The sequence below is a fragment of the Balaenoptera physalus genome, assembly GCF_965194825.1.
Source record: "Balaenoptera physalus genome assembly, chromosome: 12".
Classification (NCBI taxonomy): Eukaryota; Metazoa; Chordata; class Mammalia; order Artiodactyla; family Balaenopteridae; genus Balaenoptera; species Balaenoptera physalus.
In genome coordinates, this window is record NC_138897.1 from 70,107,927 (window position 1) to 70,125,685 (window position 17,759).

At 56.2% G+C, this 17,759-nt stretch overlaps 1 protein-coding gene across 8 annotated transcripts in view; it reads left to right on the plus strand.

Moving 5' to 3' along the window:
* The window catches only part of MED15 (mediator complex subunit 15), a 65,772-nt gene that overhangs the window by 43,741 nt on the left and 4,272 nt on the right, over window positions 1–17,759 (plus strand). For 3 of the 8 annotated variants that reach the window (XM_082417212.1, XM_082417210.1, XM_082417211.1), the window contains 7 exons: window positions 769–820; window positions 2,259–2,288; window positions 3,739–3,951; window positions 9,868–10,088; window positions 10,961–11,299; window positions 12,371–12,499; window positions 17,567–17,703. In XM_082417212.1, coding sequence (XP_082273338.1) covers window positions 769–820; window positions 2,259–2,288; window positions 3,739–3,951; window positions 9,868–10,088; window positions 10,961–11,299; window positions 12,371–12,499; window positions 17,567–17,703 — 1,121 coding nt within the window. The remainder of the gene's footprint in view (window positions 1–768; window positions 821–2,258; window positions 2,289–3,738; window positions 3,952–9,867; window positions 10,089–10,960; window positions 11,300–12,370; window positions 12,500–17,566; window positions 17,704–17,759) is intronic. The other 5 variants (XM_082417213.1, XM_082417214.1, XM_082417215.1 and 2 more) reach the window with 3 other exon arrangements.

Sequence of the window (17,759 nt, forward strand, 5' to 3'; positions counted from 1 at the left end):
TGAAATAAGATTTTAGTTACGAACATCCCTTCGTTGACCCCAAGACAAACTCACAGTAGTGGTTTCCCCGGAACCCCCGGAGTGAGTGTCCTTGGTTACAAAGAGGACAAATGATGGAAGGCAGGCCCTGCTGGGAGGTTCCAGAAACGCAGCGAGAACCAAGAGGGCCCTGGGCAGTGGCCTTCACCTGCTTCCTTGAGCGGCGCTGTGCCCTCTCCCTGGGCTGTGCAGTGAGTTCAGATCAGCGGGAGCTGCGGAAAGCACAGCCGGGGCGCCCAGCCGGATTTGCATGCAAATATGACGTCAGCAGTGGAAAAGCAACAGGCCGGTGTGAAAAGCGAAAGTACTTTGGTACAAATGGAGCAAAGACAAAAGCGGCCCTCCCGTGTCTACTTCTGAGATGCCCTGTGACCCTGGGCCGGCCCCTTTGCAGAAAGACGGGTGCCTGAGCCCCCTGTGGCCCTCGCCAGGGTTTACAGCAGGGCAGGGGAGCAGCGTCTCCTAGTGTCTTGGTACCTTCTTGGTTTTCTGTTTCTTTGTGCCTTTTGTTGTTCTGCGGTAGCCGAGCTCTGCCGGCCTTTCCCGGGGGGATGGATTCCAGAGGAGGTAGAGCCAAGCCGGACGAGGACAGACAGACAGGGACAGACAGACGGGGATGGCTGCCATCCCTGCCTTCAGGAGGAGCGCAGCAGGGCCAGGGTGGGAAGGGGCGTCACTCGGCCTCACTTCTGCGTCTGGGATTAAACTGCGTCCTGTTTTTACTTTTAGGATGAATACCTTTCTCTCGTGGCCAGGCTCATTATCCATTTTCGAGACATCCGTAAGTAAAACGTCACATCTCTGGGTGGTTGTGGTCGCCACGAGAGGCCGGCCAGTCTTGGCCCCAGTGCCTGAGGCAGGATGTCTGTGGACAGCGCCTGCTTTCCGGGAAGTTCTTCATGGCTTCGCATTTGTTTCCCATCCTCCCAGAGCCTCAGCCTGAAACGTGCTGATTGTGGCCTAATGGAGATGTTAGTGTCCAAGTGGTCTGGGCTGGACTGCTCTTTTTGCTTGTCTGCTTAATCTCGCTTTTGAAGGACTGCTGCTTTGATCTCTAGGCAGTTCCTGAATAAGCAGAGTCCACCCTGGAATAGACACTTCCTTCCCTGATCCCCGGTTTTTTTGACCCATGGAGGCTGGACCTAACTGTGTTCCCGTCAGGCTGGAAGCTTCTGGGGCCAGCTTTCTCCGCGCCACCCTGCACTCCCTGCCCTGGTGAGGCCCCAGCCCCACAGCATCCCAGTTCCTCTCCTCCCGGTCAGGGCCGCTCAGGGCCGCTCTGGGGGGTTACAGCCACGGCGCCTCCTGCCGGCTTGCAGTGGTGTGACCACAGGAGGCAGGTTCCTCCCACTCAGCCTGTCCATGGGGCGGCTGCTCCCTGTGGCTGTCGAGACAGCTGTGGCATCAGCGTCACTCATCTCAGAGGGAGACATTGGGGACCCCAGAGTCCTTGCAGGGCCATTGCTTCTTTCCACACTAACTTTTTACCAGACTGGCCAGCAAGATGAACCTCACTTGATTTCACTTTCTTTGCTGTGTTTGGGAAGGTCCCATGGTGTTTGGAACAAGAGGAGCCGCCATTAGAAGCCTGGGGCATGAGCAGCCCGGCCACGACCCCATCTGTACTGGCAAGGGCTCGGCCTTTCGGGCTCGCTGGCCCATTTGGGAGCTGGCCCTGGCACGGCTAGTGCACACAGCCCTTTGGCGGGGGCGTCCACAGCTGCCTCACCCCCGGCAGAGGGTGGAACTGTTGTGGCAGTTCCCCGCCTATCCTGGGGCTGGCTGGATCCGGCTTCTAACCAGCCTTGGACAGACTCAGTTTCCTCATCCAGAAAATGGGAATGCTGCCTCCCTCACCAGAGTGGGCTGAAAATGGAGGTGTTGAGGGCCCACCGTAGATCCCTGAAGCGCTCTTGTTTGTGGCTCGGGGCCTGTGCTAAGAGCCCCGGCCTGGGAAGGAAGGAACTAGAGGAGACCCAGCACCAGCCTCCACCTGGGGGCTGTTCTCCAGGGCCCAGGTTGACCGCGGGGTGGTTCTGCACTCTCTTGCTCCAGGCCTCCTTGTGTGTCAACGCTGCCGGGGGTGGGACACATACATGTATTCACACATGTCCTCTGGGCGAATGCCTTTAGCACTGACTTAGCGTGGAAATATATGGTTACATAAAAACTTTGTTTACTTTGGTTTCTTCTTTTTTTTTTTTTTTCTTTATATATAGATAACAAGAAATCACAAGCTTCTGTCAGTGGTAAGAGTTTCTCCTTTTGGAATTAAGGTTTTTCCCAACCTTGGCTGCGGGGTAGCAGCAGTGGGATGGTGGGTGCTGCGTGTGCCTGGGGTTAAGCTGTTACTGGAGGAGGAAGTTCCCGGAGAGACGACTTTGGGTTCCTGAGAACTGCCAGCTCCCGGCCCACCAGGCACCCTCCTCCTGGTGACCGTGGAGTCGGACGATACCACCCCATCCCATTCCTCCCGCAAAAAAGATGATGAAAACTCACACGATTATTGAATATTATCTAAAATTTTGAGCTCTCTGGGAGAGAACTAGTATGGTATAATGCTATATTCAGTATAATAATCTGTAGCAGTATTTAGAGAATAACTATGAATTCACTTTCTTAAGTTACAAAGTTTCTTTGTAAGTTAAGAGTTATTATTCTTTTTTATTTTTTAATTTCAAGGTTTTATCACATGGGAACCCTGTTGATTTAGCCTAGGTCTCTCTGAGTGAGCTGCCAGTGAAGGGGTTTAGCAGATCCCAGTGGCCAACTAAACTCCGACTGCCAGGCGGGGAGCCACCCTGGCGGGCTGTTTGTCTTACTGTCGGTGGCACATGCCGCATGCCCAGGCTTGCCTTGGCTGAGCTGGCTGCACCTGCCTGGGGTCTCTTGGCTTGTGCAGCGATTGTTGGCCAGCCAGGGCCGGGGGGTTGGGGGGGTGGGTATCAAGAGTGCTTGGCCAGGAGAACGTGTCTGTTCACCCGGTTCTGTGGCAGGGTGAGCCGGCCAAGCCACACCTGCCTGCAGGTGGCCGTTTGCTGTTACAACAAGAGCTTCTGACTCCTGCCCCTGGCCCTGGCATTGCTCACTCAGCTGGCGAGCATCTGCGGACCCCTCCCACACACCCTTGTTCTCAGGGGTCTTTCCCGAGAACTGCTACTCAGTGGGGTCCTGCCCAGACTTAGCAGAGATGGGCTTCTGGTGCACAAGGGGACTTGTAACCTCCCTGGGGGATCTGCCCCTGCCCCCTCTTCTCTGGCCCCCCTGGGAGATCTGCCCCTGCCCCCTCTTCTCTGGCCCCAGGCTTGGATTACTGTGAAGAGCCCTTGACCCTTGTTTTCTCTGGATTCCCAGCTGTGTCTCACCCAGCAGGAGGGGCCTATAGCCAGGATGGGTGGGGCCGCCGCCTGCCACTGAGGGCTTGCTCGTCCCTTAGAGTCTGTCAGGACCTGGCATAGGCTAGGCTAGGGTGTGGGCTGTGCTCCCTGCCCAGGAGGTGTCCCAGCCCCTGGGGTGTGGCAGGCAGCTGGGCCGGGACTTGGGGGGCTCCCGGGACTCCGGCCGCTCACCATTTGGGACACTGAGGGTGTCGAGCCTGGAGGTGGGAGGAAGCGTGTGCCCAGGAAGGCCTCATGGCCCACGGAGCCTGGCCCGGTTTGGCGGACACTGCCCTGAGACGCTGCACCCTGTGCCCCGCAGACCCTATGAACGCGCTGCAGAGCCTGACTGGCGGGCCCGCCGCGGGAGCAGCCGGCATTGGCCTACCTGCTCGGGGCCCCGGCCAGCCCCTGGGCGGGATGGGCGGCCTGGGGGCCATGGGGCAGCCGATGCCACTCTCGGGGCAGCCACCTCCCGGCACCTCGGGGATGGCCCCCCACGGCATGGCCGTCGTGTCCACGGCCGCTCCGCAGAGTGAGTACCACGCTTCTCAGAGAACCTGCCGCGCTCTCCACAGGTGGCGCGTTCTCTTCCCAGCCAGGGGTGGGGGTGGTGAGGGGGCGAGAGGAGCTGGGGAAGCTTCAGCCTGCTCTGCCTCCCAGAGGGCGAGGGACACCGAGGCCCTCTTGCCCAGACTGAGGGAGGACTTGGAGGAGGATGGGGTGGCCTGGGACTCCATCCAAGGGGCTGTGCTTTGTAGTCGAGATAGAAACAGCTCCGTCCCAGGGTGTCCTCAGCCGCGAAGCCCTGTCTGTCCCTTCCAGGGTTGCCCTGGCCCCAGGCTGCCCGGGCTGTGGCTCGCATCCTGATTCCCCTACTGAAGGAGGTGCCTGACCCTCCGCGCAACTGCTCGGGCCAGGAGCAGGGTTGCAGCGCCAGCTGCCTCTGTCCCAGGACCCTCTTTTTTAAAAAATTTATTTATTTAATTTATTTATTTTTGGCTGTGTTGGGTCTTCGTTGCTGTGCACAGGCTTTCTCTAGTTGTGACGAGCGGGGGCTACTCTTTGTTGCGGTGTGCGGGCTTCTCACTGCGGTGGCTTCTGTTGTTGCAGAGCACGGGCTCTAGGCGCGCGGGCTCGGCGGTTGTGGCTCGCGGGCCCTAGAGCACATGCTCAGTAGTTGTGGCGCACAGGCCTAGTTGCTCCGCGGCATGTGGGATCTTCCCAGACCGGGGCTCAAACCCATGTCCCCTGCATTGGCAGGCGGATTCATAACCACTGCGTCACCAGGGAAGTCCCTCAGGACCCTCTTGATGGACATTTATGCTTGTAGACTTTTATCTAGTACTGCTAAGTGCTTCAGTACTTTTTTCCCCTTATGTAACTTTTTATTTTTGAAATAGTTGAAGAGTCACAGGAAGTTGCAGAATAGCACAGAGTTCCCATGTGCCCTTCCCCCAGCCTCCCCAACGAAAACATCCTAGTACATCACCAAAACCACGACAGTGCTGTCAACTCAGGCAGACTTTATTCACGTGTGACCAGTCTTTGCATGCCCTCTTGTGCATTCGCGTGCATGTGTGTGGTTCTGTGAGGTCTTATCATGTGTGGAATGGAGTCAGCACGTGGACCCGTCACCACCAACAGGCTGTCCTGGTGCCTCCTAATAATCACACCCTCCCTCCAACCCAAAGCCCGGCAACTGCTGATCTGTTCTCCGCCTTGGTAATTGTGTCATTTTGCGAATGTTACATAAATAGAATCATGCAATATTTGACTTGTTGAGACTGGCTTTTTTTCACTCGGCATAATGCCCTTGGGAGCCTCCAGGTGGTGTTGGTAATTCCTTCCTGTTCGCTGCTGAGTAATGTTCCCTGGAGTGGCTGGGCCACGCACAGTTCACTTATCCACTCACCCTTGAAGGACATATGGGTTGTTTCAGTTTGGGCTGTTAAACTAAAGCTGCTGTGAATGCTTGTGTACATGTTGTGGTGTTCCCATGTATTCTGTCTCGTGTCCCTCTCAGGAACCCTGTGACGAGGGCAGCCGCGGCTTCGAGCACCCTGTTCTTTGTTGGGTTCCCTGTGTCCGAGTCGCCTTGCCCTTCTCAGAGGCCACATGCATCCTCATTCCCACCCGCTCCTGCACTGACACCTTCTGCCCCCAGACACCCCCTTCCTCCCAGAGCTTCATTTCTCATCCTTACTGACGTCTGGCCGTCTGACGCTTGGCTCAGTGGTTGGTTCTTCATCTCGAGCTCCCGGGTCCCCTCTTGTCAACGCACCTGTCCCTCCCTCTCTCTCTCTCTCCCTCTCTCCCTCCCTCCCTCCCTCCCTCTCTCTCTCTCTCTCTCTCTCTCTCTCTCTCTCTCTCTCACACACACACACACACACACTCACACACACACACACACACACACACACAGGCAGGGCGGCTTTCAGAAGGATGCTCTGGCTCCTTTTCACGTTATACTCCGGTGTGCTAGTTGAATTTCTTTTTATCACAGACTTAGATTTTATAATAAAAAATAGTTTTAAGCTGTATGAGTTTAGAATGTCTTGCAATCTGACTCCTGAGACTGTCAGTTCAGCAGCGAAGCTTTGGTGGGCTGTCTTCACCCTCCCTAGTCCGACCTCGGCCTACATCCTGTCTTCAGCTTCCGAGGGGCTTGGTCTTCTGTGTGGCACTAGGGGAAGTTGAAGTGGTCTCTACTCTCATGTCCTGCTGCTACCTCTACAGAGACCCTCCCTCCCTGCCTGTGACCTCTGTTGGCCTGGTCTACCTGAAATAAGTGTAGTGCTGATGGGTACTTGCTACCCTTTTCTGACACCTCCAAACACCACTGTGTGATGAAGGCTGCTTCAGACCTTAGTTCCACGCTCCCAGAGTGTAGGTCCTGGGTCAGAGGACTCTCAAAGGGCAGCCCAGAGCCTGCTGTGTGTCTCCAGGTGACCTGGGTTAGTCACAGGAAACACACACTGCTGACTGTGGATAAGGCTGGGGCTGAGGTACAGGATACTTTTAAACTCTATACTTTTTTGTTTCCTTGATGAATTTTATATCATGTGCATGTAGAACCTACTTTAAAAATAAGCTGTATTTCTGGCTGTTGCTGAGGAGCCCTCTCGCCTTCTGTGTAGACTGTGTTTTGGATTGTTGGGCTGGCAGAAGGTAGGGGCAGCTCTTTGCCCTGCTACGCCTTGGCACGCTGCAAGGTGGGGGAAAGCAATCCTGGGATCCCTCCGTCCAGGATTTGTGCCAGGGCCCTTGGCATCCCCCAGCTCCGCCAGAGCCCGGGGCGGATTGGAGGAGAGTGCTCCCAGTTTAGGCCTGTGGGAATTGCAGATCAGGGTCAGTCATTGAGCACACAAAATCAGCAGGCATGGAAGGAAGCAGACACACCTCAAGGAGGAGCAGAAACAATCACCAGATGTGGAGACGCCCCGCAACATAGCCATTGTTAGATATGGCCTTGGGGTGCTTAAAAAAATAAAGGTTGGTCTTCCAAATGAAGGAGCACTGTGATACTGTATCAGGAGTGACCAAACAGATTTGAAAAGTAGCCAAGTAGAACTTATAGAGATGAGAAGTAAAGTCATTGAAAGAGGAAAGTGTGAATGAATAAACAGATTAGATACAGCTGAAGAAAGAGTTTGTGAACTAGAAGCTACATTTGAAGACATTACCTAGAATGTAGCCTAGAGAAGAGGTCTCAGGAACAGGAGGGTGAGAAACGTGGAGGATGAAATCAGGAAGTCTGACGGGCATCTAAGTGCAGATGGAAGCACAGAGGGTGTGAGGAGACGATGGCCGATGAAAACCCAGTGGACCACACAGGTTAAATAAGGCATCCATGCCCCAACCTGTTGTGAAACAGCAGGACACCAAAGGCCAGAAGACTATCTCAGAAACAGCCATTTCTGTCAAGGAGCGACAAGCAGACTCAGCAGACTCTGTGATGGAGTCAAGAAGACAGTAGAGGTTGTTAGAGCCCTGAGCACAGAGCTGCCAACAAAGCCGAGGAGACCTTCACTAAAAGGTTTTTTTTTTTTTTTTTTTTTTCACTAAAAGGTTTTTAAGGGCATACTTTTTTTTCCCCTTACCATTTCCTCTTACCTCTCATATCATCCTTTCCCAAGATGCCAGGTGTAAATAGAAGAAACATTTTCCATATAAGGGCATAAACACGCACAAATCTAAGCTAGTGATTCTCAGCAGTTTTGCACCCTGGTGGGTGTTTGGCAGTATGTGGAGACAGTTTGGCTGTCACAGCTGGGTGGTGGTGGGGATGCTGCCGGCCTCCAGTGGGCAGAGGCCAGAGATGCTGCTGAGCATCTCCCGTGTACAGGGCAGCCCCCACAGCACGGCGTTGTCTGGCCCAAAGTGTCAGGAGGGGCAAGGCTGGGAATCCTTGCTGTAAACAAAAATTACCTCTGTAAAATTATCCTTAGAGCTACCCTCCACACGTTCCGAGCACTGTTTTGGGTCTGTAATAGATTATTTAATTCTGAGTCCAACGTAGGGGTATGTAGTATAGCTGAGGAAACTGAGGCGCACAGAGCAGTGACAGAGTTGGGATTTGAGTGCAGGTGTCTGGGTCCGAAGCTGTACCCCTGGCCTTTATTCTATCCTGCCTCTTAATATAAGTCTGCTGTGTGGGCATAAGAAGATAAACAGGGACCAAACCAAATGGAGTCAGGAAGGGCGAATATCAAGGATATCAGGTGTATCGTGTGCATGTAAAACCTACTTTAAAAAATATTTAGAGAGGATTCTAAGGTCCTCATATTTGGGAAAGAGGTTTAAATGTGGATAAACTTTATACTTTGTTAAATTAAATATGCATGATAAAATTGTAAAAGTCATTGCTAAAACAATAGAAATAGTTGTACATTCCAAATCCATAGAAAAAAATGGAATGAGACAGAAACGACAAATAAAAATCCAAACGAACAAAAATCAACCCAATCCTCCAACAAAATAGAATTCAGAAGAGGAGAAAAAAAATGTCCATTATACCTCAGTAAAGCTCAAAAAAAAAAAAAAAAGAGGAAGAGAAACTTAGAAGGGGAAAGACAGATACAAATAAGTTGAAAACTGTAAGTAATTGCAGTAAATGTGAAGGGATAGGCTTTCCTGCTGAGACTGAATGGAAACGTAAGGAGAAGGTACAGCTCTTTAATCCTTACAGGAAACACACCTGAATAGAAGATGCAAAAAGACTTGAAAATAAAAGTTGTGTTGGGCAATTTCCCCTCCCAGTTACTGATAGTTAACCAGACAAAAATAATGAATTTAGAGAGGAGTTGAAGGATGTAGTGAGCAGCTTCATCTAAGCCTGTGGGTGGGAAATGTGCTCACAATGGGTCCTGCGTGGATGTACTCCCCACCCTGACACTCTTCAGAAGTTGTGCTGAAGGAGAGAGCCAGTCCTTCTGTGTGGTTTAAAAATGGCAGAGTCATTAGGAATGGAGGTCACCTTAGTAGCTACTGAGGTGTGGCACCACAAGGGCTCCTGTGGTGTTGGAACTGTGCGAGGTCTTGACCTCCATGGTGACTGAATCTTGCCAGGTGAGAAAATTGTATAGAATTTAAACTACACACTCAGGCAAATGGGCACACATTCTGACTGTTATGGTGTTATACAAAGTGCTACCATTGGGGAAAACTGAGCAAAGTGTACAAAGTGTCTCTGTGTTCCTCCTTTTCATCTTTATTGAAATATAGTTCATGTACCCATATTCACCCACTGGAAGTATACTGTGCAGGGGTGGTCAGTGCACTCACGGCATCAATTTTAAAACATTTTCATCACTTGAAAAGAGACCGTATCACTGAAAATCTTGTGAATGATTGTTTATTTTATTTATTTGTTTTTAATTTTTTGGCCACGCTGCGCGGCCTGTGGCATCTTATTTCCCTGAGCCTGGATCAAACCCATGCCCCCTGCAGTGGAAGCATGGAGTCTTAACCACTGGACCACCAGGGAAGTCCCTGAATGATTGTTTGTATCAGCATTATTTATAACTACCAAAAAGTGGAAACAACCCAGATGTCCATCAGCTGATGGACAGCACAAAATGTGGGAAATCCATATAGTGGAGTATTATTTGGCAACAAAAAGAAAGGGAATACTGATCCATGCCACAGTGTGGGTGAACCTTGTAAACGCGATGCTGAGGGGAAGGAGCCAGTCACAAAAGATCCCAGTTGTGAGATTCTGTTGATACGAAGTGTCCAGAGCAGGTGGTTCCATTGAGACGGGAAGCAGATCACTAGTTGCTGGGTCCCAGGCCTCTTGACTGGCCTGTTCTTTCCTGCTCATTACTACCGTGATTCACTCTATAGTAAGTTCTGTCCTGTCATCGTCACCCCTGTCCCTCCCGCGCTGGCGGGGGTGGCGCCTTCCCCGCTGCACCCAGTGCGAGTTCCCCGACCCGTCTGTCCCCAGCCCAGCTGCAGCTCCAGCAGGTGGCGCTGCAGCAGCAGCAGCAGCAGTTCCAGGCACAGCAGCAGGCGGCGCTGCAGCAGCAGCAGCAGCAGCAGTTCCAGGTGCAGCAGAGCGCCATGCAGCAGCAGTTTCAGGCCGTGGTGCAGCAGCAGCAGCTCCAGCAGCAGCAGCAGCAGCAGCAGCAGCATCTGATCAAGTTGCATCATCAGAACCAGCAGCAGGTACTAGGCGCCATCGTTCTGGCCCCTGGCCTTCTCCAGGGCCCACAAGCCTGGGACAGGAAGGAGTGGGCCTACTGTGTGCCGGGGGATGGATCAGGTGGCTCCTGGTGCAGGCAGCTCATGTGAGAGTCTGCCCAGGCCAGAGTGAGGCTACCCTCCACTCATAGCACGGCCTGGACCGCCCCATGGGCGTGCATCCTCTGAGCACACGCAGGCCTCCTGACCTGTCCCTGAGTATTCGGTGTCTGGACGCTGCACTAATCGAGCCCTGCCTAGTGTCCCGCAGGGATGGCCATGTCACATTAGGAGCCCTGCTTACAAGAAAACCTTTTCTCACGCGCATGCTCTGCAGTCAACGCCCTGACGGGTTAAGCGTCTTTTGTCAGGCCTGTTCTGGGTTGAGGGAGGGAAGCCCTGAAGGACCCCCTGCTCTTTCCCACCTGCTCCAGGCCTTGGCTTATGCCTCCATTTCCCGAGGCCTCTCCAGGATCTTGGAGGCCCCTCTCCCAGGGCTGACAGTGAATCTTCAGCCCCGCTTTTCCTCCTCACCCTGAGGCTGGTCCTGTGACCACTCTAGGAACCAAACAAGCATCCTTGGAGAGGCTTTGGAGATGTGCGGTCAGCTGAACCTTGCCCGGCTTCTCTGGTGCTGCGCCTATATGTGACTCCTTACCAAGCCCTCCAGACCCTTCCCTGGACCCTTCCTTTGTCCTCTCAGGCCTAGAGATGGGCCAGCGTCTGGTGGCCAGGGCACAGGTGCATGCTTGGTGCCCTCGGTGTCCCTCTGCCTCCCGGGAGAGCAGCCTGGGCAGACTTCCCAGCGCAGGATTCCAAGGCCGGAGAGGTGATGGGTGCTGCTTGTTCCACTCCAGATGCAGCAGCAGCAGCAGCAGCAACTCCAACGGATGGCACAGCTGCAGCTGCAGCAACAGCAACAGCAACAGCAGCAGCAGCAGCAGGCTTTGCAGGCCCAGCCGCCAATACAGCAGCCCCCAATGCAGCAGCCACAGCCTCCCCCCTCACAGGCCCTGCCCCAGCAGCTGCAGCAGCTGCATCACCCGCAGCACCACCAGCCACCACCGCAGCCCCAGCCGCCGGTGGCCCAGAACCAGCCATCGCAGCTCCCACCTCAGTCACAGACGCAGCCTTTGGTGTCGCAGGCTCCGGCCCTCCCCGGACAGATGCTGTACGCCCAGCCACAGCTGAAACTCGTGAGTACCCAGGGCTCGCACAGCCGGGGCTCTTCTCATGGCGTCTCCTGTGCTGTTGGCGGTCTCTGGGGTGACCTGGCTGTAGATGGCAGGTCCTCTTCTTCCAGCACCGAGACGCAGGTGGCCCTGGCCCCTGCCGGCCCGCACATCCAGATCAGCAAGGGTGCGTGCATTCTGCCAGCTGCTGCATCCAGTGTGCAGTGCCCCTGCTCCCTGGTGGCACCTTGTCTTCCGAGCAGCATGGCTGATTCGGTGGTAGCCACAGGCATTGTAAGATTGTGGATGATTAGATGGACGGCGACACCCGTCTTCTCACTGTTGGGGAGGGGCTGTGTGCCACCTCCCCTGGGCATCCACGGTGGTCTGCTGACCACCAGTTCTGTTCTGAGCAGAGATCATGACTGTATTTTTGAGGGGGGTATTGATGTAAAATACTGTTATATTCAGTCTTATGCATCTGTGTAAAAGCAGAACCAGTCAGTGACATTTACATGAAAGACAAAATATTGTACTGAGTTGGGGGTAGCTGTGTCAAGGGGCCATTTAAATATTTTTTCAACTCACTTTCTTGGTTTTTGTGGCCTTTTCTATTTGCTGTTCATTGGGTGAAGTGGGGACACGGGCCACACCTGAATCGAGTAGTGGCTGAATAGGAAGCCCCACAGGTGCAGGCTGGAGGTCTGGGGAGGGTCTTGAGGAGGGTCACACCTGTCACCTGGGAGCCAGCTGGCCCTGGTTTCCTTTGAGGAGTCAGGGCTCAGAGTGGGGTTCTCGTAGACCATCAGCGTGCTCTGCTTGCCGCGGTAGCTGGTGGTGGTGTCCCATCGGGGCAGGCGTCTCGCCAGGAGAGACAGGGCTCAGCTGTGCTGACTCAGAGCCAGGCTGGCATGGACACTTTTGATGAGCCGTGGGATGAGGGACAGCCACTAGCGGGACATCAGCCAGGGAAGTGGCGGCAAGCCCATCCCCCTTCTCGAGGAGAGCTTAGAGACTCTGGCTCCCACAGACGGACGTGGAGGTGCTCTACCTTCTGCCCTGGTGGCTCCAGATTGCTGCTCCCTTCCTCCTCAGGTCCGGGCTCCGATGGTGGTGCAGCAGCCGCAGGTACAGCCCCAGGTGCCGCAGGTGCAGCCCCAGGTGCCACCGCAGACAGCAGTGCCGACGGCTCAGGCCTCCCAGATAGTGGGTCCCGGAGTCCAGGTGAGGGCCCAGAGCTGAGGCTCTGGAGGCGCCGGCCAGTGCATGTCCCCCGCGCTATGGCGAGGGTCCTGGTTGGATCAGGGCCTGTCCCTGGGGACCTTGGGTGGCAGCCCCGCTCGGCCGTGTCTGGGCCCCCGGCTTCACAGGGCTCAGGCTGTTCCCACCTCCTGTGATGCCCCACATCTTCCCTCTTCCCTTCTGCTCCAAAAGGGCATTGGTGAGAGCATCACGATCTCTTCTTGCCTCATCCCTGAGCATGGGGCTGGAGGGATAGTAGCTCTCTAGAAACTGGGAAGAGCACGAGGACGGTGGCATCTGGCTCTGGTGGTCAGCACAGACTTGTACCGTGGCCCCTTGCCCTGCTGATTTGCAGGGCTCACCCCTGTGTGACACATGTGGCCCAGGTCCACCATGCCCACACTCTGCAAATCAGATGTCGATGGGATCGAGGATACCCGGCCTTGCCTAGTAGAGGCCACAGCCTCCTTGGTGTCTGGGGTGGGAGGCTGGGCCTCATGACTTCTCCATAGACGCCCCCCTCACCTATGTCCAGTCCCCGGCCTTGGTTCCTCCTGTCTCCACCCAGCAGTGGCAACACTGATAGTCTGGCTCAGAAGAGCGTTGGCTTTAGACAGAGCCAATGTGCTGCTTGACATGAGACCCCAGGGGCGACCCGGCCACCCCGGTGCTGTGCGGCGCTAGGCTGCCATGCCGAGTGTCCCTGCCAGCTCCTGCCCTGCTCACTCCCCAAGTCCATTGAGCTCCTTGTCTGGGGCACCGGGCCGTGTGGTAAGCACTGTGTGTTCCCTTAGCATTGGCAGAGGCTCAGAAATGGTCCTTCCTTGTCCCTGCCGCATGGCTGGAGTCCGTGGGAAACACACCATTGGGGGGACCTGTGGCGTTTGGAGGTAGCTCTGTGGTCACTGCACCACATCACCAGCTTGCCCACGTGTGGTCTTATGTGCAACACACCATGGACATCATGTCTGTAGCTGGGACAGGGCTGGAGGCCTTGTATGACGATGTTGGCGTCCTCCTCTGCCACCACCCTGTGTGTCCCAGCCTCGTCCCCAGGCCTCCTGGGGCTCTCTGCTCTCGGTGTCCTGTGCGGAGTGTGGTCAGAGTTGGGACGGCGGCAGCGGCATGGAGTGACCGCCCAACCAGCGGAAGCCGCTGCCCTTGCTGCCTCTCAGGTCTGGTAGGAGAGTGGGAGGCTTGGCCCTCTGACCTGGCAGCTTCCATCCTGAAGCAGAACTTCCCTTTTCACCCCAGTTCTTGGTGTTTGGGAAGCGAGCAGCCGAAGAGTTGCCGTCTTCCAATGGTCCAGGCCCCACCTGCTGGTTCGTAGGCTTCTTGCTTGGGTAGGCGGACTCCCTGCAGCTTCCTGGGCACCCATCGCTCTCCTGCAGTGGCTGCGGGGGATGCGCTCCATTCCGCATGCCAACCCCTGGGCTGTGCTTCCCTTCCTGGTAGTCACATGCCTTTGCTTCTGCTGGAGGTCCCAGTCCAGCCTGCGTGGGGCTTGGCCGTGGGCTTGATCACCTCGTGGGTAACCTTGATTTGTAACCTTCTGTCCCTTCATGGAGCACGGAGGGCTGACAGCCAGCAGGGCTCAGGCAGGCGTGGGCTCTTCTCCCCAGGTGGGGACTCGGGTAGCTGGGTGGGGAGGAGGCGCCACCACTCATACCTGCGAGCAGGTTTGGTTTTCTGAGGATGCACCTTCAGGGTTTATGGGAGGGGTGCCCACCCCCTCCTGAGTGAGAGGCCAGCCTTGGGCAGAGTGGAAGCGAGGCCTCACCCTGCCTGCAGGGCCGTACTGTGGGTTCCCAAGTCTGGCGCAGGTATATGTGGGGTGCTCGTGCAGGTCCCTGGGGGCCGGTTGGCTGCCTTACTGTGTGGTTCTAGCAGCAGTGGGGTCCCCAGGGTGCGAGGAGACCCCTGAGGGAGAATCTCTGGATTCACAGCCTTTTTTTGCAACCTCGGTGGCAACAGTGGACAAGACAAGGCTACAGATATTCTGACCCCAAAACTGGAAAACAGGTGGTGGCTGTAGAAGGTGGGAGGTTGAGGGGAGTATAAGCAAGGGAAGCATTTCAAGCGGGAGAGCCTGCTTGGCTTCTTTTCTTTCCGGTTCTCTAGGATTTTGTGTGTGGCTTCTTTCTTTTTCACGTTACAACAGAAGTAAAAGGTTGTCCTGTAATTAGAGTCCCTTGGTCAACGGTGCCTTCCGTGGCTGTGTGCTGTTCCTCTTATGAACGTATTCCGCTGTCCTTAATTATTGTCCTGTTCTCGGATCCTGAGGTTACTTCTGGTTTTCTGCTGTTAGCAGTGGTTCATGGCAGGCCCTAGACTGTTTGCTAACATTTCCCAGAGTGACTCATGGGGGCACTTTGAGGCTCTCGATCGTACCAGCTGGTCACCTACCAGGAGGTCGACACACAGACTAGAACTGCCGTGCGGGGCCCATGCATTTGACCTCAGAACGCGGGGTCCAGTGTTGCGGTGTGTGAAAGAGGTGCTGGGATGGGGGCCCAGGTGGCGGCCCCCAGGCCTGGTCTCTCAAGTCTGCCCTCTCAGAGCAGAGGAGGGGGGCCTCATTGTGCGCTTGGTGGTGCTGGGGCCTGATGGGTGGCGGGGCTCACAGCCCGGGCTGGAGTTTGGGATTTGGGTGTTTCAGGAAAATCAGTGAACCCTGTTCTGTATGCCTGGCTCTGACATGAACTCGTGTAGATGAGAGAGATGTCCCCGTCACATCCCTGTCCAGCAGGGGGCTGGACTAGGACTCAGCGGGAGAGCCACACCCCGTGACAGCAGGTGAAAACCAGGACAGGATGTGTCTCCATTTCCCAGCAGCCCCTGTGCTTTGGTCTTCCTGCTTCCTATTCTTCCAGCATTCGGAAGCTTAGCTGTCATTCTCACATTACAGACCCCCTTCCCTGATGTGTGTGGAACAGTGTGTGGAATGGGCTGAGCACACCCCGCGCCCCCTCCCCTCCCACTGGGCCCTCCACCATGGCCGCAGCCAGCGGGGGCACTCGGGGCCTCCCTGGGCGGGTGTGTGTTGGGAGGAGGAGTCGTGGCCTGGCTCGTCCAATACTGTAGACGTCCTGTGTGTCTCGTTAGGATCTGTGGTCAAGAGAAAACCAGCTTTCCACCTCGGGAGCTCTGTGACCAGAAAACCAGTCTGCAGAGATCAGAGTCAAGCTTTTCATTCCTGATGACTTTGTTTCTCCCAGGAAGAAATAGCGCCTCTTTCACACCACCTGACTGCTTCTGGGCCTCTCTTGCTCTGGAAGGAGCACTGTTGAGCTGCCACGGGGCTTACAGCTGGGCACCCCCAAGTGCAGGGTGGCGCCAGCCAGCCGTGGCCTTTGGGTGCTATCAGCCTCACCCCGGGTGCAGGCAGGGGAGCCCAGCACAGCTCGGGCTCCACCCACTGACGTCCCACTTAGCATCTGGTGGAGTGGGTGGTGGGCTGTTCAGGCAGTGCTTGAGTTTCAACAGACAACAGGAGAACGGCTTCCTGGCCCACACCCTGGAAGTTCTTTTGTTGGTGTGGCTGCAGGACTGTCCACTCCCAGCTCTGCATGAGGGCTGCCTCGCACCCACAGCCATTGCCGGGGTCATGTTGGCATCTGCTGCTGTCTGGGTCACCCCTGGCTTGCAGTGCCTGCTGCATGCGACCCGTTGGTGAGTGTGAGACATGCCTGTGATGCCAGGAGTCTCCCCACAGACCTTTCTTCTGCCTTGGAGCCCTGCCCCAGCGGACTGCGTGGACGTCAGCACCGCCCTAGCCTCACAGATCAGCTCATCCTCCTGGAGTAGATGTTTTGTTTCCCATGGATCAGCCTGGCTCCTTTCGGAACCTGGCAGGGTGGTTTTCATTTAGTTTCATGTTCACATTGTGAACACACGCAGGCCCTGCTCCAGTGCCATGTCCAGCCTCAGTGTGCAGAGTGAGGGGGGCAGGCTAGAGTCAGTCTGCAGAATTGGACAGGCTGGGAATGGAGGGTGGGGTGTGAGCTGGGCTCCAGGAAGCAGGCTCCGGGGGTGATGCTCAGTGCACAGGAGGTTGCTGGGGTGTGGGGGAAGCTCTGAGTGAAGCTGGCAGGGCCTTTGGGGTGGTCCCCATGTGGCGAGCGGCCGGGCCTTTGTGCACTGTCTGCAGTCTCTGGGCAAGGCTGCTCTGCAGGGCTCATTCCAGGGCCGCTGGGCACAGGGCTGGCGGGCAGCTGTCTCCCTGAGCCGTCCGCACTGCCGGAACTGGCATCTCGTGCCTCTCGGGTGGAAAGTAGTTATTTCCACACACCGTCGATCTTAGTCCTGGGTGTGTGATTTCCTCCCTCCACATTCTCGGACGAATATGGCATTGTCCTAGTGATGAGAGCAGGGTGGGGACCCCGCTGTGTCCGCCCTGACGAGGACTGCAGGGAGCAGGGTGAGCCTGCCATGCAGAGAAGGGAGCATGACGCCAAGCCGCTCCCCTCTCCCCTTTCCCAGTGGGGTCTGCTGGTCCCACAGGGGCCGCTCGGCTGCCAGACCGCAGAACCCCAGGCCAAGTGTGCTGGCAGGGGTGACAAGGGGAGGCTTTGCTCCCGTCAGGCAGGCACAGGTGGGACACAGAACAAGATGGCGGCGTCCCCACTGCCCTGCAGCTGGGCTTGACCTTGGTGCTGTCAGAGCTGGGGCTGCCTGTGGCCTGAGGGGTCTTGTGGAGGTTTGCGGGACGGTCCTGCCTGTCACAGAGCGCAGCCCTCACTGGCCTCCCGTGCCCACAGGCTCCCACACTCAGGAGGCAGGGACCTGGGGGTGTCCCGTCCCAGCCCAGAAGCCCCTGCCAGGAGCAGAGGGCCACCCAGCCCGGCCCTTCTGCCAGCGTCTTGGTCACTGTGTGCTTGCGTGGGCACCCATGGGTAGGAGCGTGTGCCCGTGTTTGTGTTTGAGAGGTGGAGCATCAGAGGAAGACCAGGGTGTGTGGCGAGGCTGCGAGAGAGAAGGGGCTCGTGAGTGGGGAGCGGTGGGGGGGGGCGTGGGGCGGGTGAGCAGGCTGAGCCCCTCCCCCTCCAGGTCAGCCAGAGCGGCCTCACCATGCTGTCGTCACCGTCGCCGGGCCAGCAGGTGCAGACCCCGCAGTCGATGCCCCCTCCCCCCCAGCCGTCCCCGCAGCCTGGCCCGCCCAGCTCACAGCCCAACTCCAACGTCAGGTAGGCCCGGCCCGTGCCCCTCCCCACTTGGCTTGCAGACCCAGGCTCATGGCCGT